Source organism: Ictidomys tridecemlineatus, chromosome 2 (assembly GCF_052094955.1).
Source record: "Ictidomys tridecemlineatus isolate mIctTri1 chromosome 2, mIctTri1.hap1, whole genome shotgun sequence".
In the NCBI taxonomy this organism is placed as follows: Eukaryota; Metazoa; Chordata; class Mammalia; order Rodentia; family Sciuridae; genus Ictidomys; species Ictidomys tridecemlineatus.
In genome coordinates this window covers 141,240,047-141,259,776 of record NC_135478.1, presented here as the reverse complement: position 1 = coordinate 141,259,776, position 19,730 = coordinate 141,240,047, and the positions used below count along the sequence as shown (strand labels likewise).

General features: G+C 39.3%; 1 protein-coding gene and 1 non-coding gene across 4 annotated transcripts in view; both read left to right on the top strand.

Moving 5' to 3' along the window:
• Positions 1-19,730, top strand: part of Npsr1 (neuropeptide S receptor 1) — a 198,686-nt gene that overhangs the window by 152,527 nt on the left and 26,429 nt on the right. For all 3 annotated transcript variants that reach the window (XM_078039864.1, XM_040291837.2, XM_021722277.3), the window contains exons 4-6: positions 4,159-4,252; positions 6,651-6,852; positions 19,374-19,450. In XM_078039864.1, the coding sequence (XP_077895990.1) occupies positions 4,159-4,252; positions 6,651-6,852; positions 19,374-19,450 (373 nt within the window). The remainder of the gene's footprint in view (positions 1-4,158; positions 4,253-6,650; positions 6,853-19,373; positions 19,451-19,730) is intronic.
• LOC120892087 (U6 spliceosomal RNA) lies at positions 16,187-16,289 on the top strand. Its single transcript, XR_005736750.1, has one exon. It is a non-coding gene; the product is annotated as a U6 spliceosomal RNA (small nuclear RNA).

The following is a 19,730-nucleotide window of genomic DNA, read 5'->3' as shown; positions in this document are numbered from 1 at the left end:
TATCAGAGATTTGGAGGAGGGAGGGATGAATAGATAAAGCACAGGGAAATTTTGCATCAGTGAAACTCTTTGGTAAAATACTGTAATGGCAAACACATGGCATTATAAACTGTCAAACTGCAATGAATTGCACAACACAAAGAGTGAACCTTAATAAAAACCGTGGAGTTTAATTAATAATAACATAACAATATTGATTCATCAGTTTAAACAAATGGACCATACTAATGCAAGACATGAATAACAGGGGAAAGTGTGTAGGTAGGAGACGGGTGAAATAGGAATTCTCTCTACTATCTGCAGTGTTTTTGTAAATATAAAATTGTTCTAAAAACTATTTTTTTGAAATCAGTGCAGAAATCCTCCTTTATATGAATCCAATCTGGCATTTTTCTCAGTAAAAATTCTCTGTTTCTAGCATTTAAATCTCACTTCTCTGTGCAAGATTTTCTTTCGTTTCATATTTCCTAGGTCATTTCTGTCAGAATTAAGGGGCGGGGTAGTGAGAATTCAGACATATGTCCTCAAACTGCCATCTGTTCTCCGAATGCTATCCCATATGTTGTTGATATGTAGAGTTTTCATTGTTGACATTTATGAATTGACTATAATTGTACTTTGATTTCCTTCTTGACTTGAGTTAATTATGAGGATGTTTAAATTTCCAAGTGGTATTCAAAAAAAAAAAAAACGTTACTAATTGCAGCTCCATTGCTTGTTTTTTCGAAATATATGAATTGCTTAAGTTCTACTTTTTGGAAACTATTGAGCAATTTTCTTTCTTGGTCGTTTGGAATATAACCAATTGTTGAAATGTTGTCTAGATTTTTACAATAATGTGTATCATTCTTATATTACAAAATTTGTTTTTTCTTGCTTGTATTTTTTCTTCGGTAGAAATAGTAATGTTTTATTATATACATTTACTGTGATGTTACTTATTACATATAAGTTTATGAATGTTCTATTACCATTATAGGTCATATTTTTGTCAATATAAATAATCCCTATATCACATGTAATATCATTTGCTTTGAATCTAATTTGTATTATATCAATATTATAATGATATAATTCTTTTAGTTTTTAATTTCTTTATATACTTGTGACCATTCCTTTGTTTTTAAACTCAGATAGTATTTGATTTTAGTGGTTTCTCTTCCAAACAGTATATGGTTGGATCTTAGGGAATATTTTCTTTTAAAATAGTGAGTTTTAGAATGAAGCTTAAGTCATTCGTATGAATTGTGCAAACCAGTGTTTATCATTATTTTACTCTCTTCATTTTAACCTTCCTTTGTTAAGCTTTTCTTTTTCCTTATTTGTTTTTATTTGGTTATTAATTATAGTTGGCTGAAAAAATATCCCCTCCTAGATTATCTACATTCAAATACTTAAAACCTATGCATGACAAAAGAGATTTGCATGAGTGATTAAATTAGAAATCTTGAAATGGGAAGGTTATCCTGAATTAGTCCAGGGATTCATAAGCAGGAGGCAGAGGGAGATTTGACACATAGATGAGAAGGTACTGTAATCACAGACATTGATTGATGTGTCCACAAGCAAAGGAATGCTGGCAGTTAGCTAAAGCTAAAAGAGGCAAGGGATGGATTTTCCCTCAGAGTTTCTGCAAGGTCTAGAGCCCTTCATAGACCTTTATTTGGGTCTAGTAGAACTGATTTGGACTTCCAGTCTTCAGAACTGTGAAGATAATAAATTTGTGTTTTTTTTAAGCCACCAGACTTATGGAATCTGTTAGAGCAGTTATAGGATTCATACATTAATTTTCTCTACTTTTATTTCACTCCATCATAGCTATATTTAATTTTTAGATTTATTATATCTCCATCAGAATACAGGCAAAAGAGATAGATAAAATGTCTAAATGGAAATTTAACATGATTTCTTTCCTGTTACTCTCTTCCCTCATTCCACTCCCAGATTTTTCCCTGAAATTTTTCATAACTACATTTATAATTATTTTGTAAACATTTTATATTTTCCTAACATCTTTACTTACCATGGTTGTTACTATTCTATCCACTTTCCTCTTCTGGAGTTTTTAATTTTGAAATAATTCTGAATCAACTCAAGGAGAATTTAAGGAAGAGCATGTGGTACTCTTAAATTTCCTCCCTTCTATGTATGTTTTTTAAAAAAAACCTGTACTGTGCCTTGGCACAGAAGTTATATTTACAAAATTCTTGGATCATAATTTTTCTTTCAAAACTCTGAACATGTTGTTATACTGTTCTCTGGCATTTATTTTTGTGGAGAAGAAGCGTGATAATTTGAAATGCATTTTTTTAGATAACCTTTAATTTTTTTTTACCCTGCCTAGATGTTTGAAGATGTTTCATCTCTGAAGTTGAATATCATTTTGATAATGTCTCAAAGTTGATCTCTTTTTGCTAACATATTCTGTTGCTCTGCTCTGTGCCCTGGCCCTGTGCCCTATGCCCTGTGCCCTAGCCCCGACTTTGGTGATCCTTCCTCTTGCTCCAGGTCCTGACTCAGAGCAGCTACAGATGTTCAAGATTCTTATGACCTTCTCCACGACCTTCCGTCCCATTTATTGCCTTTCTACAATGCCACCTTCTCCGCTGTGTGTGGTCAGCCTCAATAACTCTGATTTCATGCACTGAACATAGAAGCCTCATTTTGCTCAAAGGACACAAATGTCTGATTTTTCCCTTCAACGAAGCCATCCATTTTCTCTATTTGTCTCCTTTACACAAGAGTAGAATACCTGTTTATGTCTCTCAGGGGAGCCTTCAATCTCTGAACATTCCTCATTTTCCTCTCCCTGTGGCACCTTCCACAACTTAAATGTTGAGATGCATTTGTGATAGTGTTACCAAGATGAGGGTGGGGGGAAGATAATATACAGATGGTCCGCAACTTCTCATGATATAATTTAAAAATTTTAGACTTTATAGTGGTGCAAAGCAAACCCATACAACCATACTGTTTTTTCCTTTCAGCAGAGTTCTTAATAAATTAAGTGAGGAATTCAACACTTTATTGTAAAATAAACTTCATGTTTGATTACCTTGCCCAAATGCAGGCTAATAAAGATAAGTCTTCTGAGCTCATTGAAGGCAAGTTAGGCTGAGCTAGGTTAAATATATTAAATGCATGACCAACTTAATGTCTTTTTGACTTACAATGGGTTTATTGGGGTGTAACCCCATTGTAAGTTAAGGAGTAACTACAGTTGGTTGTTACCTGTCTGAGCTGGAGAAAGAACAAAAAGGTACAAATTCAGCACATAAGTAAATAGCAAGAAGAAAGACACTCATCTTTAGGCTTTAGTCTTCAGTCTTTTTTACTCTTCTACCCCTTCTAGATTTGATCCTAAGTTTACAAAGCAGAGATAAACTGGGCTCTTGGTAGAAATGAAGTTTGAAGTTACCTGACAATTTTCCACCATGATCATCCTTTCAGAGATATTTCATTTAATTACATTTTAAATATGTCACTTGCAGAAGAGATATTAATTTCTTATATCCCAATTTCTTTTTCTGCAGAGTATGCAAATAAAACTGCACAAGATAATTAAAGGGTGTGGGTAAGGTTAATAAAAGAGGCAGTGTGGAGGAGGGAGAGGAGACTCAGAAACTGACCCTAGTGAACAGCTCTGCTAGAGAAGTGGACGAAGCAGGGGAGCTCTCTGATGGTGTCGGTGCTGCTGATGATAAATGATTCAGAACAGCACATGGACCTATTGAAACCGGAACCCTTCTATCATTTCTCAACTATTCACACTGATAAAAGGCAAATGAACCTTTGTTTCTAATTATTCTGGAATGTCAATTGTGGCAGAGAAAATTAATTTAGCTTTAAAAGTCAATTACAAATAAATGTACCATGCAAATGTCAAGAGGGACTGACTGATCCTGTAATATGGAATTTCCAAGAAGCCAGTTGAATGAGTGAGTGGGAGCTAAAAGCATTCTCACCCATCACCAGTAGCAATGCAAATTCCAGCATCAAGAACTGCAACCTACTCCCCAGCAGGGAATGTCAGCGCCACCCCCCCCCACAACCCAACCCTCATCCCAGATTTCTAAATAACATAAAAGACAATTCTTTCCATTACATGTGCTCCTCACCTGTATGATGTCACATAACTCCTCTCACTTGTATTTTTAGGTTGTACTGCTGTATGCCTCTACCTACGTCCTGGTGTCCCTCAGCATAGACAGATACCATGCCATCGTCTACCCCATGAAGTTTCTGCAAGGAGGTAAGCAAGCCTCCCTTCATGGTGGGATTATTTTCATTGATATTTTATTCTTAACAATAGTGCTCTTATTTTCCTCCTTCTTTTCCTTGTCCTCTCTTTGTTCTCCTTCAGTACTTCCTTCCCCACTTCATAGATCTTGTTGTTCAAAGAAAAACCTGAGGTACCTGGGAAAATGCTTACTGTTCCCAGGGATGGCTAAGGACCCGCCTTTGACATTGACTCTGTGTTTCCACCAAGGTCCTTTAGAGCCCTATTGACAAGCATATCTGCAAAGAAATGAACACTCCCACTTCAACTTGCTCACTTTCTAGAAACTAGCTCTTCATAGTTCTTACCCCAAAACTACAGGGAAAAAAATGAAAAAAGATATTTCTATTGATTATTATACTGAAAACAAAGGAAATCCTCCTTGACCCAGAAATAGTGAAGATCCTTGATAGAAAGAAGCAGATGGGTCAGCCCACAGAACCCCAGATGATGCTTGCAGTAATATGTCAGATATATTCAGAGTACTCCTAGAACAGACTCTGTACGTGCCCAGAGCAGGAGAGGACCCAGGAAACAGAAAGAGTGATTTCTGCAGCACAATATGGAGGGTTAAGTACATTTCCCTTCCAGCTGCCCTCCTTCACTCCACACAGGCAGCAGAAATGGAGTCTCTGCTTTCAAATAAGCAAGCTCAGTGAGAATGCTGAGTTCAATGAGACAGATTGGGGCTGTGGGAAGACTTGGAGAGATGGTGGGGACCTCACCGTAGGACCAACTGACCACAACTCCAACCACAAGCAGCAGCCACCCTCTTCCACGCCCAGTGTTAAGCCACCTTCCCACAAGCTGACTGTGAAAACTGAAAAAAATGAGCAACATAACTGAAAATCTTGGCGACAAAGATGAGGAGCAATCAAATATTATTAAGGGAAAGTGTCAGAAGCCAAACTGTGGAAAATAGATCATACATTTAAAATATCATTCCACAGAATTTACTCCTAAGGAAAACAAAGTTAATAGAGCAAGCAGAACTTTAGAATAAAGTGTAATGAATGTCGTTGGAGAGTTGCAAGAAGGTGAGGAAATGTGGTAATTTCATTTACTATTGACAAGGATACAAACTGACACAGATACTTTGAATAGTAAATGTATTTTTTACTGCTTTTTATTAAAGTGGTAGCTTCCTTAGTCAGCAACTCCAGAGAAGTTGACAATTGTAAAGCTCTTTAGGAAAAAATAAATATAAAAATAATTAGAAAAATATCAATAATAGTGAAGAGATTTATGCAGTGCCAGATATTAAAACACAAATCAAACTTTGATCGTTAGAACAATAAGATACTGTAATCATAATAGTATATATAAAGCATATGAACTTTCCGATTAGCTTGGAAAGAATGAGTCAGCATGTAGAGTTGTAATAGCTCTCTACATACTTAAAAAAAATTAAATTACCACATTTCACAGTTAATTACAAATAAGGTTCCTGTTAGATTGAAAAAGAAACCTTTTAAACATAAAAAATATCAAAGGAATATATATGAATAAATCTTAGCCAGGGAAATTTGCTTCTAGGAATCATACCAAATGCAGAAACAATAAGGAAAACAAGGAGAGTTTTTTACTATATCAAAATTATTAAACTATTTATGCGAATAATAAACTTCATAAATTAAAAGCAAAAGGATGAATTGAAAATATTTGAACATATGAGGCAAAGAACTAATATCCTTTTTATAAAGAACTTTGACAAAAACCAGTCATGATAATCCCATCAACTCAGGACGTTGAAGCAGGAGGATGGCCAGTCTGAGGCCAACCTAGGCAACTTAGTGTGATCTTGTCTCAAAATAAAAATAAATAAATAAAGAGGGCTGGGGATGTTGTTCAATGGTAAAGCCACCCTTATATAAATCCCCAGTACTGTGGCAAAGAAATAAGAGCATACAAATTGAAAAACAAAATGTGCAAAAGAAATAAACAGATAAAGAAGCAAACACAAATAAACAGAAGATATATATATATATCTATATATATATAAAGATATATATATATATATATATATATATATATATATATATAAATGCTCATTTTTAGCTAATAACTAAAGAATTGCAAGATTAAACACTTAGACAGAAAATTCCACCAACCAGATAACAATCTTTAGAGTAAGAATCCTCTCAGTGTTGGGGGAACACAGGGAAGTGGGAACTTATACTTTTGGTAGGAGATATACGTTATAGGCAACAGGTGCTAGCATCCCATTTTACACATGAGGAAACTGAGGCTGCAAGAGGTTCTGAGAGGTCCAAGCAGCCCTCTCACAGAAGTCCTTTTCTACAAAAGACTCCAAGTGTGTTCCTGAAGATATTACCAGGTACTCAGGCATCTCTCCTTTTCCTCTAAGCAGAAAAGCAAGCTAAGGTCCTCATCGGGGTTGCCTGGAGCCTCTCCTTCCTGTTCTCTATTCCCACCCTGATCATATTCGGGAAAAGGACACTCTCCAATGGTGAAGTGCAGTGCTGGGCCCTGTGGCCTGATGACTCGTACTGGACCCCATACATGACCATTGTGGCCTTCCTAGTGTACTTTATTCCTCTGACGATCATCAGGTAAGTTGCCACAGGGGGGCTTTTCTACTTTTCCAGGGACTGCTTTGGTCCCCTTCTGATCACTCATTGCTCTTGATGTCCTTGAGGAACTGTCCAGGTCCTAAGATTTAAGATATAGCTACCATGAGCTAAGCCAACTCCTCCCAAGGAGAGTCAGGAAGAGAGAACTGACATTCACTGAGAATGTGCTAAAGAGTAGGTATTGTGCTACATGGCTAACAATGACCCCATTTCCACAGTACAATCCTGTGAAAAAAGCACCAAAGTCTTCATTTTATGAATGATAAAAAGCCAAATCAAAGAGGTTAAGTAGCTTATCCAACATCACACAGGATTGAAATCCAGGTTTAATTGAACAACCTATCATACCACCTTTCAAATACATAATATGAAACTAGCTTCATGCGTCTTATAAATGGAAAGATAGGAATACTCAAAACAAACTGAACAAAATAGTTGGTACACACTAATATATGAGAGTATGTGGGCATTGACTGGGGTCAGGTAATGGCAACAGACATTTCTTGAAAGCCATCATTAAAGGAGGGAAGGATTCAGGTAGGAGAAGGAAAAGTAGGGAGGAGGCAGGCACCCTGGGGACCAGAGATCAGAGTGAGTAAGGGCACTGAGCAGACAGGCAGGCAGTTCCATTGAGAAAAAATTTGATGATGGCTGGGGTAGGTTCCTTGTGAACAGCCTGGGCAACTGAGCCCTAAGATGTCCACTTGGTCCTGAAGCCAATGATTGTCTTTCAGGACAGATGACCATAGCACCCTGTTCAAGGCAGGATCTCACTGGGTGAAACAGTAGTCCTCCAAGTGTGGATAGGGTGAGGGACCACGGGGAGACCCATGTTAGCTGTGTATGTGGGCCACTTTTGGGTGTCCCCACACCTGCCAAGATGTGTCACATAATGTGTCCTGGACAATGGAAGATTAGCCTTTGATTTTTGGTAGTACAAATACTGTGATAAACCTCCTTGTAATTAAAATTATACACGAGTCTGACTATGTCTGCAGAACTCATTCTAGTGGAGTTTTTAGATCAAAGATGATGCTCATTTTGACTTCTGATGTATATTCACAAACGATCCTCAGGAAAGGTCTGCTCCAGCCAAAAGCATTGGTTTCCCTTCTTCAGCCCAGTGCAAAAGAGACCCATTTTCTTTTTATTAAATCTTTCCCAAACTGCAAGGGTAAGAAAATATCTCATTATTTTAATATGTTTTTTAAAAATTATTAAGCTGCTTGAATATTGTTCAAGTGTTTCTTGATATTGTAGGAATCACTTTTTTGTGCTCTGTGTTGCTTATCTTGAGTCTCATAAAATACTAAATCTGGGAGAAACATTATCCATAACACATCCCACCCCTCAATTTTTGGTAAGAGTAGATTTAGGGCAAAAAGAGGCAAAGTAACTTGCTCCCCATCAGAGGTAGAGCTGGGCAGGAACAGAGTGACTCCAAAAAAATCTGATTTTAACATCACTGAGCTTGGATGTTGTCCAGTCTCGCTGCTGAATCGACAAATTAACATCCACATTTAATTTCAATTTACTGTCCTCCTTTCTACCGAGCTGAAGGTGGGAGGATGCTTGAAGGGAAAATGAAGCTTATTTAGATAACCAATCAAAGCTAAGTCTTAGCAACAATATTAGAAGGGGCTGGGGGAAGAGGAGAGAGCAAGAAAGCATTTGGAAAGAGCAACTCATGTGATCAAAGGCAACTGAGGCATTGATTTCCGCAGCAGCACTGCCCTGGCTTCACTTCTGATTGATTTCCACTCTGCTGGGGGCACAGCCCAGACTCAGCTGGGTGGATGCAGCAGCACATAAGGTGACTCTCACAGCCCGCAAGGACAGGTATCTAGCCACATCTCACATCTTTCACTGTCTGAGAGTTCTTCCTATATTAATTCAGGCTTTTTTTTTTTCCATTTAACTCAAGGACTTCTCAAACTTGCCTTTAGCCTAACTTGTCCTTTTTCTTTAAGTGTCCTTGAAAAGGCAAAAATATAATTTGTTTGCTGATTAAGGGAAATGATTTTAAAAGCGAGTTTCACCCAGCTCTCATCAAATAAGACCTCCTTCAGGCCTGCTCCTGGCTCCTCACTTCCAGACAGAACAGTGAACTCTAGTCGTGACCTCCTTTGTCCTTGAGTTTCTGCAGAAGCAATTCCTGTCTCACAAGAAGCCCGATGATCATCCTTTAGCTCTACTTTTCCCTGGGAAAAAAAGAACATGGTGGCTCCTTTCTCTGGGGGACAGTGCATACTCCACCTCTTGAACCAGGGCCAGGCCCAGGTGGAGTTTTGTGAAGAATTTGTTTTCTACCTAGTTCTTGATATTCTTACAGCAGCCAAGCCAGGGAACCTGAGGTCCCACACCCACCCCAAACCCTCTCTGCTGGCTGGATTCAGTCACCTTCCCTCATAAGAAATAAAGGATGTAAAAAGATAAGATGACCCTTAATACAGTTCGGCCAACACTGAGTAGAAATCAGCTAGACTGTCTCTTTGCAGTTCCTACAGACATGGTTAAGATATATAGAAAGAAAAGGCAGGGATTATATATAGGTAGATTTAGCTAAGCAGAGAACACATCACAATTTCTTTTTCAATCTTTGATGGCACCGCCTGGGCTTTGGGCAAAGCTTCTCAACTTGGACTGACATCAAGAAAATAACAAACAGGAAGCTGCAGAAAAGTATTTTAGCTCTTTCAATTTCAAAGGGGCTCTGTTACAGTATAGTCTATGTCTCAGGCCTAAGAATCAACTCATCTCTCCTCTTCCTTCTCTCTCTCCTCTTTCCTCCACCACCCCTGCTTTTTCCTTTCCCATACTATCTTGATTCTGTTTCTTGTACCTGTTTTAAGTAAGGTTAAATAAACTCCTAATGCCAAGCTTAAGTAAGCAGAAGGACCAGTTCAAAGTTCTAACTTTGTAAGCCCTACCTCCCTGTTCTCAGACGTGCTGTATATGTCCTTACAAAATCAATAGGCCAAAAACCTTTGTCATCTTATTTGGCATTTCTTTCATCACAAAAGAGGTTGAACATACTTTATGTTTATTGCCACTTTTTAAAACAAAGTACATATTCAAATTTTTTTTACTCATTTTTTGTTGGAATGCTTTCATTTGCTATATTCTTAATCTTTGAGACAGTCTTTATGCATTAACCTTATTTCTGTTTTTAATATGTTGTGAATAGCTTGTCATTTGCCCCTTCATATTGGATATGGTTTTATTTTGTTTTCAGGTAATAATGATTGAAATAATTAAGAAAAGGAGAGAAAGTAAAAATAACCGAATTCCTGGTTTTTCTGCCATGAATAGCACATGGTTTTACTCACTGAAGCTTTACATTCATTTAATATTGGCTAGCACAAGATGACTTATCCTTTTTGAAGACTCCCTGGCTACTCCAGGGTAAGCTGTTGATGCCCACTGCTTGCCCCTGCTGCAACATAATCAACCATTTGCTGTTTGATGAACAAACATTCCCCTCATCTGTGTGTCTCATTTTCATTAACAACTCCATGGTGGATCTGTTCCTGGCAACCTTAGGCCAACAAGCACATCATGTCTTCATTTCCCCAACCTGAACCTCTCTTTGCTCATATTATTTTTAAAACTTGGTAGTAGTGCAATCCCCTGCTTGTGTGGCCACAGCTTGTGAATACAAGGACTGCTGCCTCCTAGTTTCTGGATTCCAACCTGGTATACCATGGGCACTTGATACCCTTGGTCAACATTGGACTGAGTGAACAATGCAGACTGCATGATACAGTGCACCAGTTACAAAACAGATTTGTCATGTCTCTCTCTGTGTCTGCTCTGCCCCACCCCCACCCCCACACAACCTAATTCAGAAATTTGTGATTACATAGTACCTAGGTCAGTTTTGGGTATATGGTAGCTCGTCCATAAGTACATGTGAAAGGAAGTGAGGAAAGACGGCAGGGAAGAAGAAAAAAGGAAAAGGGGGGCATTGTACTGTCTGTGACAAATTCTGCCAAGAGCTGTGCATGAATAAAGATGGTGCTGGTCCTTCGTCAACTTAATCAGGCTCCCAGGATTTGAAGTCATAGTGACTGACAGCAAAGGCAATACCTAGTTTTTCTGCTCAAAACAACTCCAATGGTTTTAAAATTCATTTGACATAACTGTCTAATTGTTGCAGGGGAGGTTATTAGCCCTGCGGTAATTGCTTTACACTAGCTGTGCTTATTTTCTTCCTATTTAATTGATTTCTTATCCTTCTATTATTCTTATCTCTGTGAGATAAAGGTATAGGCAGAGAAGATCCATGGCCAAAAATTACAAAGGAATAAGTGGAAAAATGAACATTAGTCATGGAGCACTGATTTGTAATATGTGAGAAAAATCTATTTTTTTTTTGCTTGGAGAATAGTGCTTAGTCTGTAGGAAAGTCCCCAGGCTGGTTGGTCCCTTATGGAGTACAAGGCCCTGGTGAGTAAAAGGTCCCCAGTGGCCTGGGCAGATCTGTCCATGGCCTTGAGGTCCAAGATCAAGGAGAATAACAGGGGACTGAGCCAATATATCCTATCAGGAAAGAAAGTGACATCCTATATATTTTGTTACCCAAGAGGTGGCAAAATGTTAGTATATCTTTAGAGGAAAAAAAAAATTCTCACTAGTTTTCCACATTTTCTGGTGACTGTGGTTGAATTTCCAACATCTATTCCACTTCCACTCCTGGTGATTCATGGCAAACCCTCCCCTGAATTTGTGAATGGTTCAGAAATGATCTTATGAGCCAATTCTGGCCAATAAGGTGCAAGAGAAACTCTTCTGGAAATGTTTTGATTTCTCCATCCTCAAGATAGAAGTCCAGGAAAGGAGTTCCATTGCTGTGCCGTGCTAGACTGTAGCTGGAACTGCTGTAGCTTGACAAGAAGTTACACTGAAAAGAGAAGAGGGAGAGATATGAAAGGAATGCAAAGTTTTAAAGTTTAGCTAGCCATGGCTTTGAAGTTGCAATTAGGAGAGATAATACATAGTCTAACTGCCAGTGTCAATTTGGATTGGGAGTTGAGCATGCTCACTGATACCCAACTGTTCACTCCTGCTGGTACCAGACATCAGTGAACTCATCTGATCTACTGCAGACTTTAAAGTGACTTCTTCTCCTGTTACCTTGAAGAGATCTCAGTTAACTCCATGGTACCAAAATGAGCTATTTGGGGGCATTCCTTTCTCTGTCTTGGAAGCCCATCTGACCTGGTGCTAAAGAAATACATATATCAGGACTTTAAATTTTTCTTAGTTCCTTAAAATAGCAAGTTGTCTCTACATCTTTCTACCCAATGATTAATTCTGCCTTCATACTGCCCCAACCCCAACTGCATACAGACATGTTTGTGAGCCATAGACCCTTCATGCTTCTTTCCATTTATTCATTATTTCTGGAAATTCCTGTGTATCACCCACTCTTTGTCAAACATTGAGCTAGCTAAGGGGGATACAGCAGTGGTAAGACATACATGGCTTCAAGAATCGTCCCTAATCACAGAAAGGTAGCCAGCTAGGTAGTGGGGAAGGGAGGAGTTACATCTTATGGTAATGTGCATTAGAGTCTGGTAAAGTGGAGTGCCCTAAGGGACCCACAGCAGGAGGTGCTAATCTGGTCCAGAGATTAGTCAAAAGGTCTAGGAATAAGTAACTAAAGCCATATGTAGCATATAAGCCTCAAATATACTCTGTAAAGGACCCTGTGTCCCCTCTTTGCTAGCTAACAGCCTATGAAGTCAGAGGGCCCAGGATATGGTCTACCCTATCTTCTAGTTGCGTAAACTCAGCCAAGTCATTACATCTTTCAAAGCTACAGACTTCCCATCTACTGTAATATTGATAGCATTGTCCATATGGACAATGGGAAGATTAAATGTTACAACCTCCACAAAGAATTTGGCCCAATTATTGGTTCACTGTTAATGGTGAGCAAATCACCATTATTGTCACAGTTACCATTATGTTAGAGCCTGGCTGGCCAATAGACCTCAATGGGAATCATATTTCTGACACTTCTGTTATGGTTTGGATCTGGAATGTGCCCCAAAGTCTCATGTGTTCAGAAGTGGAGCTTCTATAAAATGATTGTATCACGAAGGCTATGACCTCATCATTGGATTAAACTATTGATGACTGCATGGACTACTAGGAAGGGAGACCTCGTTGGAGGAAGCAGGTTGCTGTGGAAGTGTCTTGGAAGGGTATATCTTATATCTGGCCCATTGCGCACACCCTCTCTCCCCTTCCAGATGCCATGAGCTGAGCAGCTTTTCTTAGCCCCACTCTCCCCCCATGATGTTCTGACTCACCTTGGGTCCACAGCAATGAAGCCAGGCAACCATGGAATGAATCCTCTAAAAGTATGAACTAAAATAAATCCTCCTTCCTCAAAGATGTTCATGTCAGGTATTTTGTTTACAGCAACAAAAAGCCAACTAACATAACTACCCATTTGTGAGGCTCCGGTTTTATCATCCGTAAAGGGGAGACAGTGCCCTTCTTCCCATCATTCATATATAACATCCCGAAATAAAAACAGAAACATAATTAATATGCATTAAGCATTTACCATATGGAACCCAGCACCGTGTTAACAGATGGAGTTAATGAGACAAGGATGTCAAGTGCTTTATAGAGGAGCAGGCACACAGCAGGGCTCAACACTCACTACTCACCCCCTGACCAAGTCCCGCAGAGCACTGGGGCAAGAGGTGAGGCACATGACTCTTGCTCCCATTTCAGGATTCCTGAGCCAAATGATGTACATTTCTTCTGGGACATATTTTCTCCATCTTAGCATCTGGTCACTCTACTCTGGTCACTTCATAAAGGATGGAATCAAATCCAAGGACAAGTCAATAGCAGTCCCATAACTGTTACCTTCTTTCACCAGTCGAGTGGAATAGCTCCCTGTCCATTCCTTACCCCTTTTTAATCTGTGCTCCATACCATATCCAAAGCCACTATTTTGTGTGGACAGTTGCTCAGCATACAAGAGTATGAAATAAAAAGTAGAAACTTTCCTCACTTCCTCCTTTTCTACTCCTCAGATGTAGCACTGATAGACATTGCCCTTGTAGACAATTCTAGGACTATTTAATCCCTCTATAAATACATATATATTTTTTCCTTATTTTACATACAAATGGAAACAAATCATACATAATGAAAGTGCTTGAACTGTGGGAAAAAATAAGTTAATCAATCATTTCACTTTCCTCCTAAAAGTCCTTTAGTAGGTTTCTATTGTCTCAGAATCATCAAAATTTTAACTTACCAGAGTGCAGTGGCACATACCTGCAATCCCAGCAGCTTAGGAGGCTGAGGCAGGAGGATCACAAGTTCAAAGCTAGCCTCAGCAACTTAGCAAGGCCCTAAACAACTTAGTGAGACCCTCTCTCAAAGTATAAAAAGGCATGGGAGTGTTATTCAGTGGTTAAACATTCCTGGGTTAAATCCCAGGTACCAAAAGAAAATACCTTCGACCCAGTACACAAGGTCACGAATGATCTCATGCTTGCTTCACTTTCTGTCCGCATCTCAGACCACATAATCTGCTTTCTCTCCAACTTCTAGCCACATTGGTCTTCAAGTGCACCACACTCTCTCCTGCCTCAGAACCTTTGGGTATGCAGCTTGCTGTACCTGAGATCACCCTCTTCAGCATTTGGAAAACATTTTTACCTTTCAGGTCTTAGCTAAAAGTTTACCCTCTCTGGGAAGGTTTCCTCAACCCCCAGAATAACTCAGGGCCCCTGTTATACCATTGCACCACGAGTATTTTATCTTTATAGAATTTTATTCCTTGAAATCACGCAGTACTTGTGACATTATTTTATTATTGTCTATCTCCCCAAATAAAATGTGGGCATCCAGGGGACCAACACCTTGTCTGTTTTGCCATCCATGGTTTCCATGGTGTTTCAACTAGTGCCTGGGACAAACAGGTGTTCAAAATGAATATTGTGAAATTAATATTTATGAAGGAGAGAGACACATTAAGGCACCTGCTTGTAGAAGAGTTAAAAGGGCATTTTTGTCAAGTGTTGGGCCACCTATTCCAAAACACAAGGGCAGAGCAGAGGGGCATGTGGCTTCTAACAAGATCTCAAGAGTACAACTGGACATCACTGTCAGGCCCCAAATATGAGGGTCAGGAAAGCTGGTTGGCAGAGTGGGAGCCTTAGGTCCTCTCTGACTCTGTAGGTCTATGGCTCAAGACTGCAAGAGGTATCCAACAAATCCAAACCCTGGGCCAAGTCCTGTGGAGATTTTGAAGGAAGTCCTTGTAATCTCAGTGGAGCAATGTCTATTGTGTCCTGTGGGAGAACAAACTATTTTTTCTGTTTCCTGAATGCTTACCATACATGATTCATAAGACAAACTCAGAAACTATCCTCCTCAGGCATCCTCCTTAGAGTCCTTTGAGTCTCACTCTGGTCACCTGGGATCTCGCCTTGTCCCACTTACCGTGGGTTGCCTCTGTGAATGACATGAAGGAAAAGAGTTCTGTGTTTAGATTTTCTCCTCTAAAATGAGGAACTAAACAAGCCAGTTCAGGAAAGAGATATTTTCCTCAATCTGAGAAGTCCTTCAGTTTTCAGATTTCAAAGATGTTTCCAGAAAAGCTAAGCCTATTGAGGAAAGCAAAGATAGACCAAAGACAAGGAAGAAGTTGTAATAAAGATGCTTTTTCTTAGCTGTGTTCTGAGAATGGGCTACTTCCATAACTGCTGATCTCTAATACCTGACTGCCATAGACAAGACTCCATGCAGCCAATGTTCTCCTACCATGGAGGCCCCAAGGAAGGGAAAGCCGATAATCATGGGAAGGCAATTCAGGAAGTTTTCATATAAGAGTAATTTGTAGAGAATGTGTTTGAAAAGGAAGAAAATATGTTCCAGGTAGAGGATAAAGTGGGCACAGAGATAAGGGAAGAACTGGAACTCACATTCATCCAGACTACTGCATCTAAAGCATGAAGTCAGGGTACGTCTGTTGGCCTACTTGCATTGATTGACCAACCTGGGAAAAGATATATCAAAAGACAGTGAGTGGAGGTGTAGGAGGATGATGGTGAGGGTGAGGAAGGCCCAGGTAGACTGTGGAAAGATTGGATGCCCTATTAAAGAGACTGGATAGCATCTGGTGGGAAAGTGGAACCACAGGGGTTGGGGAGAGGGTTGAGCCAAAGAATGGTCTTCTGTCCTACAGCTCCAGCTCTGATGGTGGCATAGAGGTGACAACAACATAGTGTGGGTGATTGAAGATATGGCAATAATGAGGCAAGTAGTTATCAGGGCACTTCTTTGATAACACATTTACTGAAATTGGAATTAATCAAAGATTAGCCTGGCTCCTGTGCAAAGATGAAACACAAATTCATGAAACTTTCATTTTTGTGTCTATATGTTGTATGGAGACAGTTTCAATGGGGAAGGTGATACTTTCTGGAGATGGGTGGTAATTTTGGTAGCACAACAGTGTAAATGTACCTAGTGCTATAGAACTGCACCATTTAAAAATGACTAAAATAGTAAATTTTATGTATATTTTACCACAATAAGAGAAGTTGCCAAAATGAAAAAAGACAGATTGCAAATATTTGTCCTAATGCTAAAGAGGAGAGGTGGAGAGAAAGGTGGATTTGATGAAGTCATTTTTAAGGGCCAATCAACAAAATCCAGGCATGGTGGCATACATCTGTAATCCCAGCAGCTCAGGAGGCTGAGACAGGAAGATCATGAGTTCAAAGCCAGACTAAGCAAAAGTGAGGCACTGAGCAACTCAGTGAGACCCTGTCTCTAAATAAAATACAGAATATGACTGGGGATGTGGCTCAGTGGTTCAGTGCGCCTGAGTTTAATCCCTGGAACCCTGCCACCCCCCAAAAAAGAACTTGCTGATTAGTTAAATGAAGGAATGGTGCTATGAAAGAAGAAGACAAAAATTATGTAGGTGTCTCTGTGATGCATGGCTGCTACATTGTAAGAAAATAGCTTGGTTTGAGCAGTAACTGAAAGGTATACCCTAGCAACCAGGTGTTTTCCTGGCTAACAGCGAAGCTGGTCCTACCTTTCCACTTATCTAATTGGTCCTAAGGGGAAAAAAAAACAAGGGAGGGAAATGAATTACAGTAGATGGGGTAGAGAGAGAAGATGGGAGGAGAAGGGAGGGGGAATAGTAGAGGATAGGAAAGATAGCAGAATACAACAGTCCACTAGTATGGCAATATGTAAAAACGTGGATGTGTAACCGATGTGATTCTGCAATCTGTATACGGGGTAAAAATGGGAGTTCATAACCCACTTGAATCAAATGTATGAAATATGATATGTCAAGAGCTCTGTAATGTTTTGAACAACCAATAAAAAAATTAAAAAATTAAAAAAAAATAATTGGTCCTAAGTAGGAAAAGAAAATCCCTAACTCATAGGACCTTCCTGAACTTTTCTATTATGCATATGGGTTGATGGTCAATAAATATTTGAATTACTGATCAATTAAATACTAGGGTTCTAATTGCCAGACACCATTAACATTTCATGGTAGTTGTAACCTTACCTTGTGTTTCATTTTCCTAGGAAACAAGTTTCTCTGTTCTAAGAAACACTCAGCTTCGGGTAAAGAATAGACTCACAAGTTTTTCCCCATTTTTTCTGTAATTTAGGCATATAAATTCCAGAAAAGTCCCTGGGAAGGAATATGAAAAGGAGTAGGATGCTCCAAAAAGGCCCCGAGCTTTCCTGGAGCACTCAGAGGAGTTTGCTCTCAAGTGGGAAAGGCTGTAAGGGATGGGGTGCTCCAACCGTCAATTCATTAATTAAGCTATAGTCTAAAGATCATTAAAAGCAATTAGTGCTGTGTCAGTTACTACAAACTGGAGCTCTGGTTTCTTTACTTTCTTTCTTTTTCTTTTTTTGAACTAGTGATTCACAAGAGGAAAGATGATGCAGTTTTAAAATAAAGCAGTGCTTTGTCCCAAAGTTTTTAGTTGAGGTGCTTAAATAAACTTGAAATGTCAAATAACATTAAAAAAGAGTCTAAGGTTTTATATTTAACAAAGGATACTTAGAATGCAAACTTTGATGATGTGTGCGAATCATTAATATCCTGTAAGACCCGTTGATATCATTCAAGAATGTGAATAATATAATGTGAAAAACAGGCAAAAAAAAAAGCCTAAAAATGGAGAAATTACATTTTCAAGACTCTACTGATTTTCAAGCTATGAAAAGATGCTTGGCACTTTAAATACTATCATATTTGACACTCAAAAAACTCAGAGTGTGTGTGTGTGAAGGATAGCAGAATAAAATAGACATTATTATTGCTGTGGGTATATACGTGACTGCATGACCAATGTAATTCTGCAACCTGTACACTCAGAAAAATGAGAAATTATATCTCATCTGATTCAAATGTATGATATGTCAAAAAAATAAGTGTACATTTTAAATTAAGGAATTATGTGACCACATCCAAGAACTGTATGTAAACAGTAATATCATCCTTTAACAAATTTAGTGTTAAAAAAGTTATAGAAAAATGTTCTTATACTCAAAAAAAAAACCTCAGAGGTGTGTGTGTGTATACATATATATATTCTTTATATTATATATATATATATATATATATACACACACACACACACACACACACACACACAAACACTATATATATATGTGTGTGTTCCTCAGAGGTTTGTATTATTAACCCCATTTTATAGACTCTCAACTGAAGTTTATTGTATTATCTACTACTATGGAACAAATCATCAGAAACCTACTGACTTTAAAATAATGCCTTTGTTATCTATAGTTTTTGTGGGTGAAGGGTCTGGGCAGGGCTTAACAGGGTCCCTGCTTAGGCAAGGCTGTCATCTGGTGCTAACTAGGACTCGGGGGTCATCAGAGGGTCAGCGGGAGAAGGCTCTTTTCCAAGTTCCCTCTGGCTTTTAGCAGAATGAATTTCACTGGGGCAGCAGGATTCTCAGTAGCTTGCTTCTTTAAAGACAGCAAAGGAGACAGGCAGGTGCTTCACCCTATGTAATCAGGTACAGCACACTGGGTTGATCAGAAGCAAGTTGCAGGTCCTGTCCACATGCAAGGGAGAGGGTCTCACAAAGGCATCAGTAGCAGAGGCAAGTGCACAGAGGCCACCTAAATTGTTCACAGTCAAGGTCATACAGGCAGTACGTGATAGGGGAGACCCAGGTCTTTCTGACAGCAAAGCTGGTGTTTGGAGTCTCATCACAGCTGTCCCTTAAAGCACCTGGATTGTTTGACTTCCCCAGGTCCTGACCTTCTCACTTAAAATACAAGCAGCTCCATCCCACTGAGCTTTTATGGTTCTCCCAGTTTTTAGCAAGTGTAGCCAGCAGGTTGGTTGAGAGCTCATCATCAGGAAAGTGGGAATAGTCACCCTGTTTGTCCTTACAGGAGGAACCCACTAGGTATTTTAATATTCCCTCTGGTCCTTTCTGCAGCGTCATCTATGGCATTGTGATCCGAACTATTTGGATTAAAAGCAAAGCCCAGGAGATGGTGATTTCTAACTGCTCGGGTAAGTCTCCATATCGCCCAGTTTGTGACTAATTTTGTCCATGAAAAGGTTTTCCTCTAGCAAACATGAGCTGGGGTTTCCTGGGTATATAAACATGAGCTGGGGTTTCCTGAACGGTTTTATACAAGCCTGCACAATTATATCAGGACCCATCTCACAGATCAAACCCACCAAACGCTGTCTCTGGGAGGCACTGTCTTCCCCACTTGGCCCCCTGAAAACCGGGAGAAGCAGTCTTTGGGCCAAGATTGAGAGTCTCTCTAATCTCAGGTCAGGCAGG